This window comes from Dama dama, chromosome 18 (genome assembly GCF_033118175.1).
Source record: "Dama dama isolate Ldn47 chromosome 18, ASM3311817v1, whole genome shotgun sequence".
In the NCBI taxonomy this organism is placed as follows: domain Eukaryota; kingdom Metazoa; phylum Chordata; class Mammalia; order Artiodactyla; family Cervidae; genus Dama; species Dama dama.
The window spans coordinates 113373981-113391514 of record NC_083698.1 but is presented as its reverse complement, the minus strand read 5'-3'; the positions used below and the strand labels follow the sequence as shown (position 1 = coordinate 113391514).

At 50.2% G+C, this 17534-nt stretch overlaps 1 protein-coding gene across 3 annotated transcripts in view; it reads left to right on the top strand.

Moving 5' to 3' along the window:
• NCAPG2 (non-SMC condensin II complex subunit G2) overlaps positions 1 to 17534 on the top strand; it is a 66754-nt gene that overhangs the window by 32944 nt on the left and 16276 nt on the right. For all 3 annotated transcript variants that reach the window (XM_061166243.1, XM_061166244.1, XM_061166245.1), the window contains 11 exons: positions 217 to 396; positions 1761 to 1913; positions 5462 to 5684; positions 6131 to 6234; positions 11937 to 12110; positions 13822 to 13892; positions 14763 to 14916; positions 15001 to 15174; positions 15828 to 15944; positions 16021 to 16161; positions 16569 to 16668. In XM_061166243.1, the coding sequence (XP_061022226.1) occupies positions 217 to 396; positions 1761 to 1913; positions 5462 to 5684; positions 6131 to 6234; positions 11937 to 12110; positions 13822 to 13892; positions 14763 to 14916; positions 15001 to 15174; positions 15828 to 15944; positions 16021 to 16161; positions 16569 to 16668 (1591 nt within the window). The remainder of the gene's footprint in view (positions 1 to 216; positions 397 to 1760; positions 1914 to 5461; positions 5685 to 6130; positions 6235 to 11936; positions 12111 to 13821; positions 13893 to 14762; positions 14917 to 15000; positions 15175 to 15827; positions 15945 to 16020; positions 16162 to 16568; positions 16669 to 17534) is intronic.

The window sequence follows — 17534 nt, the reverse complement described above, 5'->3', positions numbered from 1 at the left end:
CTGTGTGACTGTGGGAATGGCATGTGACTGGAGGTCCCCGGGTGTGTGTGTGTGACTGCAGAAATGACACGTGACTGGAGGTCCCCAGGTCTGCGTGTCTCTGGACTTGAAATAGCTGTTGGGTTGTGACTGCCATTGTGCCCACGAGTAAAGCCAATGTGGAAAAAAGTGAACTAATTTAAGATAATTCAGCCTTTTTCCCTTTTGTACTTATAGAGCCTTTTAGAAGATCCTTACCCGGTGGTCCGTTCTGCAGGGATCCTTGGTGTTTGTAAAATAACCTCCAAATACTGGGAGATGATGCCTCCGACCATTCTTATTGATCTCCTCAAGAAGGTAACCGAGGAGCTGGCATTTGATTTGAGCTCTGCTGATGTGCGCTGTTCTGTCTTTAAGGTAAGCTTTTAAACTATATAAGGAATATCTGTTTATTATAGAATAGTTCTAACTTATAGAGAAAGAAAAATTTAAAAATCACCCAAGCCCTACTCCGTAAGTATAGCATTATTCACATTTTTGTTGTATATCCAGAGTCACTTTTGAAGAAAACAGAATAAAAGGGTTACCCAAAAAAGAAGTCTACTTCAAATAATACTAGTTTGTCATGTATGTTAGTGGAGGGGGCATAGTGTTTTAGAACAGGAGCTGCATGTATTTAAAATTTTTTAATGTTATTATATATCAGAATGAATTTTTTGTATACTGTACGTACTTTGCACAAGAACCTACAAGAACATTCTTTGTCCATCACCCATTTCAGCAGTTCTCAGAACACATCCACACTTGTTTCGTTGTAGCTGCTTCTGTCATCTCTCACACACAGTTACTTTGAAGCAAACCCAGGACATTTATCAGCTCATCTGTAATCATTTCAGTGTGATGTTTAAAATACATAGTCTTTTAGCGATGTCCTTGGTAGGTCCTCCTGGAGAAGGAAATAGCAACCCACTCCAGTATTCTTGCCTGGAAAATCCCATGGACAGAGGATCCTGGCAGGCTACAGTCCATGGGATCGCAAAGAGTCGGACATGACTGAGTGATGTCATTTTCACTTTGGTAGGTTCTGTGCTTAAGACTCTGTGCTTTCACTGCAGGCGGTGTGGGTTTCATCCCGGGTCTGGGAAGTAAGATCCCACATGCTGCGCGAACAGCCAAAAAAATAAATAAAAAATAAAGTCTCTTAAAAATACGCATCTTTTTCCTAAAAACTAGAAAGAGAACATGGTGCAGCGTGTCAGCTCTCCAGACACGTGTCTGGTCTGAGCCTGGGCCGCTCCCTCGGATGCCTGTCTGAGGTGTGGGGACAGCCGTGGGGGAGCACGGGTCTGAGACATGGGGGGGTGCCGTGCCCCCCGTTTCCGTGCAGCATTGAGTCAGGACATATAGGGGAGCAGTGGGCTGTGAGGAGGACTGGAAGGACTTGGACTCTGACTTTGGGACCTCCCACCAGAGCCTCCTGTTTCTTTCAACTCCAGTAAAACCCTTTAACGTTTAGCTCGGAAAGCTCTGGAAATTATTTCATAACTGCTTCAGTCTTGGTTGAATGAAACAATGGATGAATTGACTATCAAGCACTGAAACCAGATTAATTCATTCAATGAATGCTTTTCTATGAAATTGTGTTGGCAAAAGTATTATTTTCTGTGGGTATATTTGTTTTACTGATGATTTTAGTAAAGAGAGAACTGAATTTTTCTTACCTGAACTTTTCCTTGTTTATGTTCCAATTTTGAACTGTTTGTCTTTCTTGTTTCTCGTAGTGTCTGCCGATAATTTTGGATAATAAATTGAGCCACCCGTTATTAGAACAGCTTTTGCCAGCATTAAAATACTGCCTCCATGACAATTCGGAGAAAGTGAGGGTGGCTTTTGTTGATATGCTGCTGAAAGTTAAGGCTGTGAGGGCTGCTAAGGTAAGCTGACTAGAGGTTTGATTTAGTACATGAAATAAATAAGTTTATTTATTTTTATCAACAAAAGGACAAAGCAGTTTTGGTTCCAAGAGTTTCAGTGACCACATTTTAAACTAACTGATGTCTGGGATATTCTACCAGTTGTGTCATAAAGTATAATTTGTTTTGTCACTGTGTGCTTTCTTTTTGAAAGACATTAATGTAAGCAGTCCCCACCTTAAATTATAGTTTTATCATATACCTGAAAATTTTTGCCACAATATTTAAATGCTTGGCACACAGTAAGCACTTAAAATATTACTTAAGCATGTAGAATATGAGATCCTCATCCTCCAACATCTTAAAGAGGGAAGGAGTGTTTGTTGATTTGTGTGCATTTTGGTGTAAACCACTGAGGTGAGAGTGTTTTCTCTTAAGTCTAGTTCTGTTCAGCTTTTGGCTACAAATGTCACTTATGAGGTTGCTAACTGCATTATTATTTGGTAACAGTTTTCTTCCCGTACACAAGAATTCTCTGAAATGTACTTTAAAGTGGTCTTTTGTAGGGGCTCAGGGTTTGGGAACAAGCTGACACGTCTGTCGGTGGGGAGTCAGTGCCCAGCCCTGGGGGCGTGTTCATGCCGTGAAATGCTGCCACGTGGCCATGACGAGGGGCACGCTTTCGTGGAAAGACCACTAAGTTAGACAGGGAGTGCAGACGAGTTGTGGGGTGCTGCCGGCTCTGAGAGCAGGGACATGCCTGTGTATTTGCTTAGAGCCTCTTCACCTATATCCCTGGAGGAAAACAGGAAGTGGACACCAGTTTCTGAGGCAAGGGGAGGGGATTGGGTGTCTGGAGATGGGGTCCTGGGGAGGACTTGCCCCTCCCAAGGATGTATATTATTTTATGCTTTTCGAATTTTGACTGGGTTTTTTTAATGACAAAGGGCTATTTTGCGTGGCTTCCGTGGTCTCACTGCCTTGGTGTGTGGTCTGTTTCCAGACTGCGCCTGTCCACTCGGCCAGGGCCACAGCCCGAGCTCCCTGCAGATCTGCGGACCCCTGATGTATGTGCCCTCCGGCTCTTCCTTCAGAGTTCCTGGTGCTCTGGGCTTTTGTATTTGTGTATGGAGTCTAGGATCAGGTTGTTGGTTCAACAGAAAGGCTGGCTGCAGTGTCGACTGGATTGTTGTAACAGCCTATTGAAAGTGTGGTTCTGAGTCTGAAGTGGGAGTTGTGGTGTAGTGTTTTGTTTGAAGTGCACATCTGTTTGCAACGGACCGCTGAGGGGACGGCTGGTGAGACAGAAGAGATGTCCTGAGTCCCCAGCAGAGCAGGGGAGGGGCCAGGCGAGGCCTGGACAACATGTCTGTGCCCAGAGAGTCTGGGGTCTGGGGAAGGAGGAGGAGCAGAGGAGGAGGCATAATGCTTTAGTGAGACGCCTCTTGTATCTTAATGCTTAGCTTGCCCAAGCAAGGCAGAGAGTGATTTAGCTGTAAGATCTCTGGAAGGTTTTGTTACGGGCACACAAGTCAGTTCTCTGAAAATCCAGATCACAGATGGACAGGCCGGTGGAGACGTGGCTAGGAGGAGCGGGTGGGTGTCCGTCGGCCCAGGTTGGCGCACAGGCGACACAGGCAGGGCCCGTGCTGTCAGCGTGCCGTCCCGGCCGCTGCGTACAGTGAGGGCATCCTGCCTTCAGGACCCGTGAGCCCTGGAGGGCCGCCCCGGAGGGCCAGGCAGAGGCTCTGGGCACAGACGCCGAAAGGCGGTGAGTGACTGACGCTGATTAGACAGTCAGGTCCTGAGGCCCCAGGCCGTCACCGCTTAGTTCATTAGGCTTCTGTCTGTGTCTTCCATCCGCAGGGCTGGTGATTTCAAGTTGTTTACTGTTTGTTTTGAAATTCTGCAGTTTTTATGTTGTATAGCTAAGATTTAGGCCAAATCAACAGTATACTAATATTGAAATATCTTTATTAAAAAACCAATTTGGGATTTCTTAATATGCAATTATTTTTGACTTTAGAAATGAAACACTGGTTAGCAATTTTGTTTACGGTCTTGTCTGCTGTTAATGTCACCTGTGGGTAATATGTTTGGATAAAAATAAAACCTCAGGTAAGTGAAGAACCCTGAATTAATCTGAATTGTTCTGTTTTATTTCAGGAATAGTAAATCAAAGAAAAATAGGTTAATATGGGGCTTTTCTGGAAAGGCAGACTTGCAGGGAATGTTTGTGGCAAGAATCACCCAGCCCTGGAACCTTGGCATTCGGTGTTTGTGCCAGCTGCTTGTGTCCGTTCAAGGTGGTCTGGTCTCCACGAGTGTGCAGGAACCAGCCCTTTCAGTGTGAAGACCCTCTCTTTTCAGCGCTGCCCTGTGGTCAGGGTTTCCTGGGTGTCTGGGTTGGTTTCAGCAGGTTTGGGTGAACTCTGCAGTCCTGAGGCTGAAGGGCCCTGCTCTCCCGAGCACCCGGCTTCCCTCTTCACATCTGGTGCTGTGCCAGCTGCTCTGGGTTGACACTCTGCTGATGGTGTGGCTGTCGGGCGGCTCCTGTCTTTCCTGTAGTAACTTTCAGAAATACCAAGTGTGTGCATGGAAGTGTCCTAGGGGCGTGTGGGGAGTGGTGGTAGGGTTGATGCTCAGACATCCCCTCCAGGGGGGGTGGGGTATGTCCGTCTGGAAGTGCAGGGTCCTCGGGCCTGCAGGATGCACTGAGGTGTTGCGGGAGTGTGGAAGCACTGGGCAGGCAGCGCGTGGAAGCCGGCCCCTGGGGAGGGGCCTTTGTGTTTATGGCTTGGAAACGACCTGAAGATACGTGCTGATGAGGAAGATCCACCGAAAGTCCTGGGAAGGGGACTGTCGTGGGAGCCAGGTCCTTGAGAATCGTCCGTGTCTCTATGCTGCTCCCGTTACACAGATGAGTGTGCCTGCACAAGTGACAGACGGGCTCTGACCGCCCCCATGCCCACTTCCCATCCAACTCTGTTTTATGTCTATTATTCTGCGGCGTTTCCCGTTTTAAATTCTTGTCGAGGAGTTTGGCCCTTTTCTGTGGGCGGTGGACAACTTTGATGGTTTTGAGCCGAGGGCAGCAGGCAGTTCTGTGTGCATGTGTGTGCAGCAGCTGTAGGTGGTGGAGGAGGCACGTGGCCACCCGGTCAGCACTCGGGAGACAGCAGGAGGGGTGCCCGCGGGCTGCCTGTGTCTGAGGCGGGAGACCAGCTCGCTTTAGCTTTCTGTGCCAAACCTGCTGCACATGTTTGAATCCACTTTTCACGTTAATGGCCCCAAAGTTGTGTTGTTTCAGGAAACTTTAAAATTATTAGGCTGATAATCATAACTGTCATTTGGGAGTCCTCTGCTGCCCTGTTGGATTATAATCAGGCCCAGCAGCCTTGTGCTTAGCTGCCATGCATGTCAGTCTCCTTCAAATATGGGCTTGATTTCTCTGCAGAAGAGTCCCAGGTCCTGGTGGAGTCATTTGAAATGAGTTTTCTAGAATATGAAAATTAGCTCCTTTTTGATTGTGATCTTGGTTTTCTTTTGCACGTGTGCCGTGTACACAGTTTTGGAAAATATGCCCCATGGAGCACATTCTGGCCCGTCTGGAGTCGGACTCCCGGCCGGTGTGCCGGCGCCTGGTGGGGCTCATCTTCAACTCCTTCCTGCCGGTGAACCAGCCCGAGGCCGTGTGGTGCGAGCGCTGCGTGGCGCTGCTGCAGATGAACCACGCGGCCGCGCGCAGGTTCTACCAGTACGCGCACGAGCACACGGCCTGCACCAACATAGGTACGCGCGGCCCTGCCCTGCGCCCCGCCCCCACGCCCCAGGACCCCCACCCCCTGCATCCTTGCCGCCACACCCCAGGCCGCACCCCATACCCCCACACCCCGCACCGTGTATACCCATACTGTGTGCCCAAACACCCCCACACCCTGCGCCCCTGCCCCTATGCCCCCAGCCCCTCCCCCCCCCCCCCCCCCACACCCCTCGGCCCCGTGCTCCCGCCCCGCCGTGCCTGGCCCCTCACCCCAGCGCCGCCTCCGGCTCCCGCCTGCGCCACATGTTCGCCTCGCGCCCAGCGCAGTTTGGGCCATGACTGAGAACATACAGCGCACACATACCAGTGCACCTCTTAATGAGGTCCCATAAAATAACACTAATGATTTGGGTTATAATCTCACTGTTAGAAAATTTTGTTGAAGAAACACATGTGATTGTCTTACGCATTTTAGCAAAACTGATCCACGTGATCCGCCATTGCCTGAACGCCTGCATCCGGAGAGCCCTGACTGCCTGCAGGGAGGACGCGGAGGAGCCGGGGAAGGAGAACGCGAGCGTGAGTCTGACGCGGGGCCCGCCGCCTGCTCGGGGTGCAGCCCGGGTGGGCGGCTCCCCATGCTTAGAGGGACGGGTGGCAAGGCGGAGGCGCTGCTTCCACGAAATGTTACCTTGGCAGTGTTTTATTTTTCACTTATTCCTTTAGTTCTGGTACACCAACGAATTATTTTGGAAAATCACAAGTAATTTTTTGGAGCAACTTCTTGTATGTTCTTTGTAGCTCACTGGAAACATTATGATTGGTCACACCCTTTTCCCAGTTTTCTTTACCTTAAGGTCTGTGTATTTTAATGAGACGGGGGTGGCACACCTGGATGGGCCTGTTGGTCACCGTGTTTTACGCTAGATGGGTGGTGGGACCCCTAAGGGTTTGTTCACTGCTCCTGCCCTAAGATTCCACTAGAAACGTCGTCAGGTTAAATTTCAGGATACAAGCTTTATTGAGAATTGTTTAAAGTAATTTATCCAGGAGACTGTGTAACTGATATTTCTTCAGAATCTGAAGTTATCAATTATATCATTAAAAAAGGAACATTTAAGACTTAGATGCTTATTACTTACAAACAGTATCTTAAGTTTATAAATAAAGTGTCATGCTTATGTACCTCTAAAGCAGGGTCCCCGGTCGGACTGGCCTGTCTGTGGCGTGTAAGGAGCCAGGCTGCACGGCGGGAAGTGGGCATCGGGTGCTTACAGATGCTCCCCATCGCTGGCATCACTGCCTGAGCGCCCCTCCTGCAGCTCATCAGCAGCACTAGACTCTCATCGGGGTGCGAACCCGGCTGTGACCTGTGCGTGCAAGGGCTCCAGGTTGCTCGCTCATGAGAATCTGACGCCTGATGAGCTGTGGCTGAGGCGGTGATGCTAACGCTGGGAGACAGCTGCAAATACAGTGTCAGTAGTTGAGGTTTGACTGCACAGAGACCATAGTGAACAACTGCTTGCAGACACATATCAAAACCTTATCAAATGAGTGGCAAGTGGCAATTAAGCTGCTTCTGGTGGCAGGCTTTAAGTCAGAATCCCACACTTATTTTAGTCCATGCCTGGCCTGCCCATTATTTTACTCACCACTTCTGTCCGTGCCTCTTTCTCATTGTGCCCAGTTTTGGTAAGCCCATAAGCTTACTCCAGCCAAAATGAGTACAAAGCCAAATGTCACAGAGCTGCTGTGAAAATGGGGAAAGGCCCCATGGTGAGAGAGCAGAAGCCTCTAAGACTGCCAACAAAAAGAAATGTGCATTTAAAAGAACATACCGAGTCCTACTTAAGTCATGAGTTCATAGTAACAGGTGATTCACATTTTCCAAGCCTGCTTTGTATAATATGTGGCCACCAGCTATCCAGTGAAGCCAGGAAACCATCAAAACTGCTTCACCACATGGAGAACAAGCACCCTGCATTAAAAGACAAGCCTTTGAAGTTTTTCAAAAGGAAAAAACGTGAACATGAAGAACAGAAGCAATTACTGAAGGGCTACCACTTGATCAAATGTGTCTGCACTGAGAGTATCATTCTTACTGGCTAACTGCATTGCTAAACTTAAGATGCCCTTTACTATTGGTGAAGAGTTGATCTTGCCCGCTGCTAAGGCCATTTGTTGTGAACTTTCAGGAGACACTGTAGTTCAAAAGGTGGCACGTGGTCCTCTTTTGGCTAGCACCATAACTAGATGCATGATGAAACAGGATAGTGAGGCACAGCGTTAGAGAGGATTGAATCACCGTGGTGTGCAGTCTAGGTTGATGAGCCTGCTGACGTTAGTAAGGCAGCAGTGCTTGTTTTCCGTGACATATTTTTCAGGAGGATGTGCATGAGGCCATGTGCACTTTTGTTGCCAACCAACACCACAGCTGCAGAACTATTCAAGTCTTTGAATGACTACATGCCAGGGAAATTGAACTGGTCCTTTTGTGTCGGCGTATACATGGTTGGAGCAGCTGCCAACACTGGGCAGCCTTCTGGTTTCACTGCTCGGGTCAGAGAGGTCACTTCTGAGTGTGTCTGCGCACAGTGTCATCCGTAGAGAAATGCTGGCCAGCTGAGAAATGGCACCTCAGCTTCACGTTGCAGGGCATGATTAAAATTACCAACCACATTTAAGTCCATGCTTTTAACTCACATCTTGCACAGGTTTGTGAGGAAATGGATGCAGAGCACACACGTCTTCTCTTATACACAGAAGTGAGATGGCTTTCGAAAGGTAGATCTCTGGCCAGAGTTTTTGAGTTATAAGAGCTGCTCCAGAGATTTCTTTTAGAAAAATAATCATGGCTGGCAGCACATTTTAGTGACACAAAAAAGTCGCAAAACTTGCTTCCTTTTGTGACGTCGTCAGCATGCTCAGTGAACTCAGTCTGTCGCTTCAGGGAGAGCGGCAGCTGTGCTCCAGTCAGAACATAAAGTGGCTGTATTCAAAGGCGAATGAACTGTGAGGGCCGTGAGTGAGCACTTGGGTTTTTGACATTAGCAGAGATTCTGAAAGAGACTGAGCCGGGTTGTCTTTCTTGGTTCACATACTGTTGAAGCCTCACTTGGAGAATTTTGAGCATTACTTTGATAGCGTGTGAGAGGAGTGCAATTGTACAGTAGTTTGAACATGTCCAGTCTACTCCATAATCCCGTTTTGGTTGCTGTCACTGGAAAACCCTGCTTCATAAAGATAGGATGTTGGAAATGGAAGTGGGCCTTAGGAAGCATCACTGCAAACAAAGCTAGTGGAGGTGATGGAATTCCAGTTGAGCTATTTCAGTTCCTAAAAGATGATGCTGTGAAAGTGCTGCACTCAATATGCCAGCAAATTTGGAAAACTCAGCAGTGGCCACAGGATGGGAAAAGGTCAGTTTTCATTCCAATCCCAAAGAAAGGCAATGCCAAAGAATGCTCAAACTACTACTGTACAATTGCACTCCTCTCACATGCTAGTAAAGTAATGCTCAAAATTCTCCAAGCGAGGCTTCAACAGTACGTGAACTGAGAACTTCCAGATGTTCAAGCTGCATTTAGAAAAGTCAGAGGAACCAGAGATCAAATTGCCAACCTCGTTGGAGCATAGAAAAAGCAAGAGAGTTAAAGAAAAACAGCTCCTTTTGCTTTATTGACTACACCAAAGCCTTTGACTGTGTGGATCACAGCAAACTGGAAAATTTTTAAAGAGATGGGAACACCAGACCACCTTACCTGCCTCCTGAGAAATCTGTATCCAGGTCAAGAAGCAGCAGTTAGAACCGAACAGGGAACAACAGACTGCTTCCAAATTGGGGAAAGGAGTACATCAAGGCTGTATATTGTCACCCTGCTTATTTAACTTATATGCAGAGTATATCATGTGAAACGCTGGGCTGGATGAAGCACAAGCTGGAATCAAGATTGCTGGGAGAAATATCAATAACCTCAAATACACATATGACACCACCCTATGGCGGAAAGCGAAGAACTAAAGAGCCTCTTGATGAAAGTGAAAGAGGAGAGTGACAAGCTGGCTTAAAGCTCAACATTCAGAAAACTAAGATCATGGCATCTGGTCCCATCACTTCATGGCAAATAGATGGGGAAACAATGGAAACAGTGACAGACTTTATTTTCTTGGGCTCCAAAATCACTGCAGATGGTGACTGCAGTCATGAAATTAAAAGATGCTTGCTCCTTGGAAGAAAAGCTATGACCAACCTAGACAGCATATTAAAAAGCAGAAACATTACTTTGCCAACAAAGGTCCGTCTAAGTCAAAGCTATGGTTTTTCCAGTAATCATGTATGGATGTGAGAGTTGGACCATAAAGAAAGCTGAGATACCATGAAGCACCGAAAAATTGATGCTTTTGAACTGTGTTGTTGGAGAAGACTCTTGAGAGTCCCTTGGACTGCAAGGAGATCCAACCAGTCCATCCTAAAGGAGATCAGTCCTGGGTGTTCATTGGAAGGACTGATGTTGAAGCTGAAGCTCCAATACTTTGGCACTTGATGTGAAGAACTGACTCATTGGAAAAGACCCTGATGCTGGGAAACATCGAAGGCAGGAGGAGAAGGAGACGACAGAGGATGAGATGGTTGGATGGCATCCCCGACTTGATGGCCATGAGTTTGAGCAAGCTCCGGGAGTTGGTGATGGACAGGGAGGCCTGGCGTGCTGCAGTCCATGGGGTTGCAAAGAGTCGGACACGACTGAGCGACTGAACTGAACTGAACTGATTATAACTGGTAGTAGAAAAGAAATACAATTTGCCATCTGGATGTTGTCATTGTAAGAATATATGATGGCTGAAAGCAAAAGTTTCTGAGTTTATTCTTTAATTTTTTTTGCCATTACTATCTACTGAAAATCTCTGCTAAATTTCTTTTTAATGAAATCTTAGGAACTTAGCATATTTTTGTAAAGGATAAGTGGTGCCTTTCTCAAGGACTTTAATGATAAGATTGCTATGCCTAATGTTAGAATGTAAAAACTAAAATACAGATTGAAATTTTGTTAATTTGTTATTTTTGTCATTCACATAGTATTTTCTAACCCTTTAATAGTTTTACTGTTTTGTAAATTTAGCCATAAGTCGTTTCAAGTATTAAGAGCCTACTGAAAAACCTACTTTTGCGTAGCAACTGTTCTTGTTTTTTCTGTATACCCTCTTTTGTTGTTCAGTCACTCAGTCGTGTCCGACTCTTTGTGACTCCATGGACTGCAGCACGCCAGTCTTCCCTGTCCTTCACCATCTCCTGGAGCTTACCCAGACTCACATCCATTGAGTCAGTGATGCCGTCCAACCATCTCATCTTCTGTTGCCGCCTTCTCCTGCCTTCAGTCTTTCCCAGCATCAGGGTCTTTTCCGATGAGTCAGCTCTTTGCATCAGGTGGCCAAAGTATTGGAGCTTTAGCTTGAGCATCAGTACTTCCAAGGAATATTCAGGACTGATCTCCTTTAGGATTGACTGGTTTGATCTCCTTGCAGTCCAAGGGACTCTAAAGAGTCTTCTCCAACACCACAGTTCAAAAGTATTAATTCTTTGGTGCTCAGCCTTCTTTATAGTCTAACTCTCACATCCGCATATGACTACTGGGAAAACCGTGGCTTTGACTAGATGGAGCATTGTTGGCAAAGTAATGTCTCTGCGTTTTAATATACCGTCACAGTTTGTCATAGCATTTCTTCCAAGGAGCAAGCATCTTTTAATTTCATGGCTGACAAAGCATGGTCCACTGAAGAAGGGAATGGCAATTCAGCTTTCTTGTCTTGAGAACCCCATGAACAATAATGAAAAGGCACCCTCTTTAGTTTAGTTTATTTGCTCCCTGTATCTTTTCCCATTCCATTTGCTCCCTGTATCTTTTCCCATTCCATTTGCACAGAAATCCCAGCACTTGAAATGAATCATCCTTTGCAGTTCAAGGTGGTGATGGGGTGTGGCCCCCCCACCCTGCACAAACATGGAGGATTCACTAGGAACCCTCAGGACAGAGCGGTGCGGTCATCCCTGCCCACCGAGCTTGGAAGGTGCTTATAGTTCTCTACTTGAAACCAAGCTAGAGCAGCCTGGCTGAGGGGGCGGGTCCCCTCAGACATCACACCGTAGTCTGGGGACTCTGCCTGCCTGTGCTTTGCGTTTCTGCTTTAGGGCTGGAATTCTGAGATGTGCTTTTGAAGACAGTGCTGTTCTTTTAATAGTCGCTGTGGTTCATTATTTCACAGTGCAGTGATTTGTGTCTTAGGCTCTGGACCAGACGCTGTCAGTGAGCGATGCTGCGTCCATGGCGGGGCTGCTGGAGATCGTGGTGATTCTCTGGAGGAGCATTCACAGGAGCCTGGAGAATAACAAGGAGGCCCGAGTGTACACCGTCGACAAGTTTGCCTCGGTGCTGCCACAGTACATGCGCGTGTTCACGGTAAGACGGCCGCCACGAGGAGCGGAGCAGCCCCGTGCGCAGGCCTGAGCCAGCTGCCCCGGGACCCGCGGCGCTCGCCCTGTGTGGTGGGGCCGGGTGGCCTCCAGCTTCTGCCCCAGTGTGTGTCCAGGCCGCTCTGGTCTTCTGTTGCTAATGGCCTGCAACCCCGAGAGGAGTTTGTGGACATCCAGGATGCACAGCAGCCTGGTGTGGGGACCTCTGACGGCACCCTGTAAGCACCTGTTTCTGAAGCCTTGGAGTCGTGTCTGTGTTACTGGGGCAGACGGACCATGTGTGTATCTTCAGCTCAAGTGAAGGAAACCTCCTCTGAACAAAGTTCGTATTTCAGAAGTAATGGAAATAAAACTACTCTATAAAAGTGCAGGCTTGTTTCCAATTACAGAGAAAGCATGACTTAAATATGGAACGGTCATAGGTCTTAGGAATCATTCTTCTCTTGGTAAAGTTTACTTTTGGTTCTTCTACAACTGCTTATGTGACCTTAGACCTTTTAGCTTTTGGAGCTGTATTTCTGTGACTGTTACGTCTCCAAGCTCCATTCTGCCCCTGAAATGCCAATGGGACCTGTCTGTGAAGGTGAAGGATGAAGGCTGCCCCATCACTAGGACATTTAAAGGCTCAGACAGTCACACTGGGCTGAGAATGGAGGCGGTCGGATCGTGGATGAGATGATGGAAGATCAGTGTGCCCTGGGTGTGTCTGGGAGAAGGCAGGTGGTTCATTAAGTGTTTTAGTCCCAAGTGATTCTGGCCAGAGAGTGTCTCTGCCCCCGGCCCCTCCGAGATCCTTGTGGTCTTCCTGTCAGTGGGTAAACTGTCTGTGAGCCACGCATAGAGCAGAATCGGGAGTAGCGATCAGCTGTTTGTTGTGACATTAAGAAGACACTTTGTGTATTGGGAGTTGGGGGTGAGGGTGGGTTCCCTCTGCCTGAATGCAGATTAGTTACAGACGGAGCTGTGAGTTTGCTCCTGTTTAATTTTCAGGAAAATTGTTGTTCCTCTTCCTTTTGGGATCCATCTTTGGTTGTGTCGCCATCTAAGGGTATTTCTTACTAGTGATCTGGGTGGCGTCTGGCCTGTTGGCCCTGTTACTGTGACAGGGACGGCTGTGGTGAGGTGGCTGCCATGTGTGAAGTGCTGCTGGGGGGCCCCCGTGGTTTCCTCACGGGGTGCCTGCCAACCCCACCCAGCGAACAGCCCTTCTCCCTGCTGGTCCCTGCTGGGTGGGCTCTGCTGGGACTTGGCCTTGGCCAGGTAGTTCCGTTGCACTGCCCTGCCTTCCGAAGGTATTCTGATTAAGAACTTTCCTGACTAGCTTCATTTTCTTGAGTTTTATACTCAGGACACACCAAGTGCGTTGGGTTGTTGTTTTTTTCCTTTCATCAGTGTTCTTTCTAGAATACAAGTCAGTGCCTTGACAGCAAGGGATGTCGTCTGTTCTGGCCACTATTCTGTCCCCAGGTCTCCTGGTACCCAGTGGGTGTTTAGTAAGTATTTGCCCAAGTGACGCGTCACAGAAAGTACTGAAGCCTCTGTGAAAGTCTGAGAAGACCCGGCGCATCTGGAGCCTCGCGGGCTTAGGTCCTGTTGTGTGCCGTTCCTGCCCAGCAGCTCTGAAGCGGGTTCCTGGGGGCAGGGGGCCCTCGGGCCGCAGTGCTCACGTTCCCGTCTCTGTCTCTTCCTGCCCCCAGGACGACCGCTGCAGGACCCCTCTGTGCGTGCTGGCGTCCCTGATGCCCGCCCCGGCCGTGCCCGTCTTCAGGTGCCTCCCCACCCCACCCCCCCCGACCCTCTGGTCTCCCCAGCGCTCCCCACTGCCGCCCCCAGAAGGGAGGGCAGGGCAGGCTTCCAGGGCCCGGGGCGCTGAGCGCCGGGACTCATCCAAGTGCAGGTGGGGACGTGAGGTCTGAGCTGAGCCGCCGCGGAGCTGCAGCCACACGGGGCTCTGAGCGCCTGGGACGCAGCGTTGAGCTGGGATGAGCTGTGAGCGCAGCGGGCACGCTGACTCTGGGTCTGGGGTGGAAAGAGGGCTGTGATGTGTTCCCTCCGTGGTTTTCTACACTGCATCTCAGGCAGTGTTGTGGGTGGGCTGGGCTAATGTGTTATTGAAGTCAGTCTTCCTTTTAGATGTGGCCATTAGAGCCTTTAAAATGACACGCTGGCCTGTTTTTGTGGCTCAAGTTATATTTCTTTTGGGCAGTGTTGCTTTAGAGTGTTCGTTATTAAGTCAGTAAAAATTACTCATTTTTAATTCATATGTATTCAAAAATGAATGTTTTGATGCTAAACAAATTATTTCCCCCAAATGAGGAATCTTTACAGTCTGGCAGAGGCAGCACAGGAACAAAAGACTAGGGTTTGTGTGTGTAGCGGGTGCCTGGCACCTCACCTCACGGTGCGTGGGCTTGGGTCCCTGACGCTGCTGGGAGTCGCCGTTTTGTCCTATAACTTACCCCGCGAGTGATTGTGGAAAACAGTGGGTTTTTCCTGCAGTGGAGAGTGTCTGCATGCTCCCGTGATAGGAAGGGTTTGTGTCCCTCGGCTTTTAGCTTCTCCGTTTTCCCCACCTTTTAGGAAAGTGAACGGTTGTTCCCGGGATACAGGCGTGATTTTATCTGTGTGGCCCTTTCAGCTGCGGTGTGGTTTCCACTCTGAGGAACCAAGAGGAGGGAGCCGCTGACAGGACCTACTGCATCCTGCTGGACTGCCTCTGCTCCTGGGGCCACGTGGGGCACATCCTGGAGCTCGTCTGTGACTGGCTGCCCGAGGAGCCGCCTCAGAGCAAGGTACGGGTCTTCACGCTGCGCTCCGCCAGGGGCGGCGTGCTGGGCTCACGGCTCTCCTCCCGCTTGTCTCTCCCTGCCCCTCAGGGTAACTCGGCCTCCAGGCGGAAAGTGCGGGTCCAGGACCCCTGTCCGGTCAAACCTGGGCTGGCACTGGTCTATGTGGAGTATTTGCTAACCCACCCCAAGAACCGCGAGTGCCTCCTCTCTGCGCCCCAGAAGAAGCTGAACTGTCTTTTGAAAGCACTTGAAGCATCCAAGGTAATTTTGTAGAACAAACACGGGCACCGTGGAAGTTGACTGATGAAGTCAGATACAAGTTTTCCATGGTTACACTGTCATTTTTCACCTGGGGGTGGGAGGGGACCAGGTGCCCATTTCTGGGCCCTGCTTTTTCTACCAAGTGTGTTCAGAGCCCAGTGTCCCGTCTGCCTCTGCGGATGAGCCTGCCTGCCAGAACGGGCCATGGGCAGGAGGTTGCCCGCTACCCTCGTTCTTCTGCTCACGGCTGTGGGGACTCCAGCCACCCGAGTTTGGGGCAGGGTGTCCCAGGCTCTTTGGTGCAGTCCTGTGGGTTCATTCCCCATCTCAGCTCTCTCCTCCGGCCAGCCCCGGCTGCTGCTGCCCGGTTCTGTCGTGCCGGAGGCCCCCACGTGCCAACAGCAGGCGGGGCGGGCAGGGGTGTGGGAGGCACGAGACGGCAGAGCTCAGTCTGGGCGTCCAGGGCTCCGGGGGCAGCGCCCGTGAAGAGCTGTCTCCTTGCTGCTTTGCGGGAGGCCTGGCAGAGGGAGGCGGCGCGGGCTTCTCAGGACGCCCCGCGGCGTTGTGCCTGCCCGGCGCTCCGGGCCGCGGTGTCCTCGCCTCCCGTGCGGGCTGCTCGGTCGGAGCCCGGCCTGAGGAGTCCTGTCCGGCAGGGGGATCTGGAGTCCATCCTGCAGCTGTCGGAGGGCAGCCCTCCGCGCCTGAGCGAGGGCGCCGCCCTGCGGGCCTTCAGCCTCCACTGTCGGCTGAGCGTCCACCTTCAGCACAAGGTGCGTGCGGCTGGGGCGGGGCGCGGGGCCGGTGGCCGGGCGCCGCCGCTGACCTGGCTCCTCTTGTTTTGGGCAGTTCTGCTCAGACGGCAAACTCTACCTGTCCACTTTGGAAGACACCGGCTCCTGGTTAGAAAGCAAAGTCTTGTCTTTCATTCGCGATCAAGACGAAGAATACCTGAAGCTTCACAGGGTGGCTTATCAGCAGATCATCCAGGTCAGGCGTCCGGGACGTGGAGACCCCGCTCCACTTTGTGAGGGCCTTCCGTATCTCATTTCCGGTCTGAACTGTGACTTCAGTCAGTGATGCTGCTTTCTTGAGCACCTACGCTAGCATCTGAGTGTCCAGAGTTTATCTTCTGTGAAGCACAAACTGTGTAATTTTAATGTAATTTTACAGTGTACAGGTAACAGGTATTCAGTGCTGTTTTTGGAATTACAGAAAATATGTTTCTAGATTTCCTATGGAAAGAAAATTGAGAATTGATGTGTCTTTATGGAAACCCCTCTGTGAACACCTTCTCTGTGATTCACCTGGCAGCCCCTAGGTATTAGGAGCCGTGCCAGCTGCGTGCGGCCCCTTTGGCCTCTTTGAGGTCACAGCAGCGCGTCTCTCTCTTCCAGACCTACCTGACTGTGTGTAAGGATGTCATCATGGTTGGCCTTGGCGACCGCAAGTTTCAGACACGGCTTCTACAGTGGAGCCTTGGAATCATGCAAACAGGTACCTGGTTTGTCAAAGGACTAGTTAAGAGCGACTCACAATAAGAAGCAGTCCCTCCCTTCGCTGGACTCTCGCTTTTAAGTGACAGACGTGTAACACAAACTAGTTTACGTCAAAAAAGGAACTAGCAGGCCGAGGCAACCAGGAAGTTCGCAGTGCGTTTGGTACTGGATGTGACGAGTGCAGTGTTTCTGGCGGGGTCTTAGGCTTCTCCTCTGGGGGCTCTGTGGTTGTGAACGACTGCGCTGCGTGGCCACCCGTCAGGCGTCCGTGGGCAGCGCTCACAGAAGCGTGCTCGCCGTCTGCCTGTGAGTCAGGAGTTGTGCAAGGCCCCCCTGCCGGGACCCCGGGGAGGTTGCTGTCACCCTGAGGGTGGGCTGACAGTGTGGCCCTGGTGACACCGTGGTGTCCACACCTGCCTTGGAGGAGGTGCCAGGTGGTGTGTGCTGAGAGAGTGCGTGGGGAGTTGGCTGCCCTCAGGCCATCCGGGCGGAGGGTTATCTGGAGCCCCAGGGATCCGAGCGGGTTCTTGCAGCCCCTCGTCCAGTAGCGGGAAGAGTGTGGGGCCCAGGCCGTCCCCTCGGCCTAGGGCCAGGCTCTGGCTGAGAGCTGCGCTGCTGTGAGCCCCACCCTGCCGCCTCGCCGGCTGCTGCCACGTGACCCTTACTCCTCAGCTGGGGCTGCTCATGCTCCTTCTGAGAGCCAGAGAGGCTTGGGAAGGAGGGGTTCAAATGGCTCTAACTCAGATATTTGCTAGAAGAGACTGAAAATGGTATTACCATTTAGCAAATCCAACAGTAAGTTTGCATTAGTCTTCTGGGGCCTTGTGTGGTCTTGAGCATCGTCGTGCAGACCTCAGAGATGGC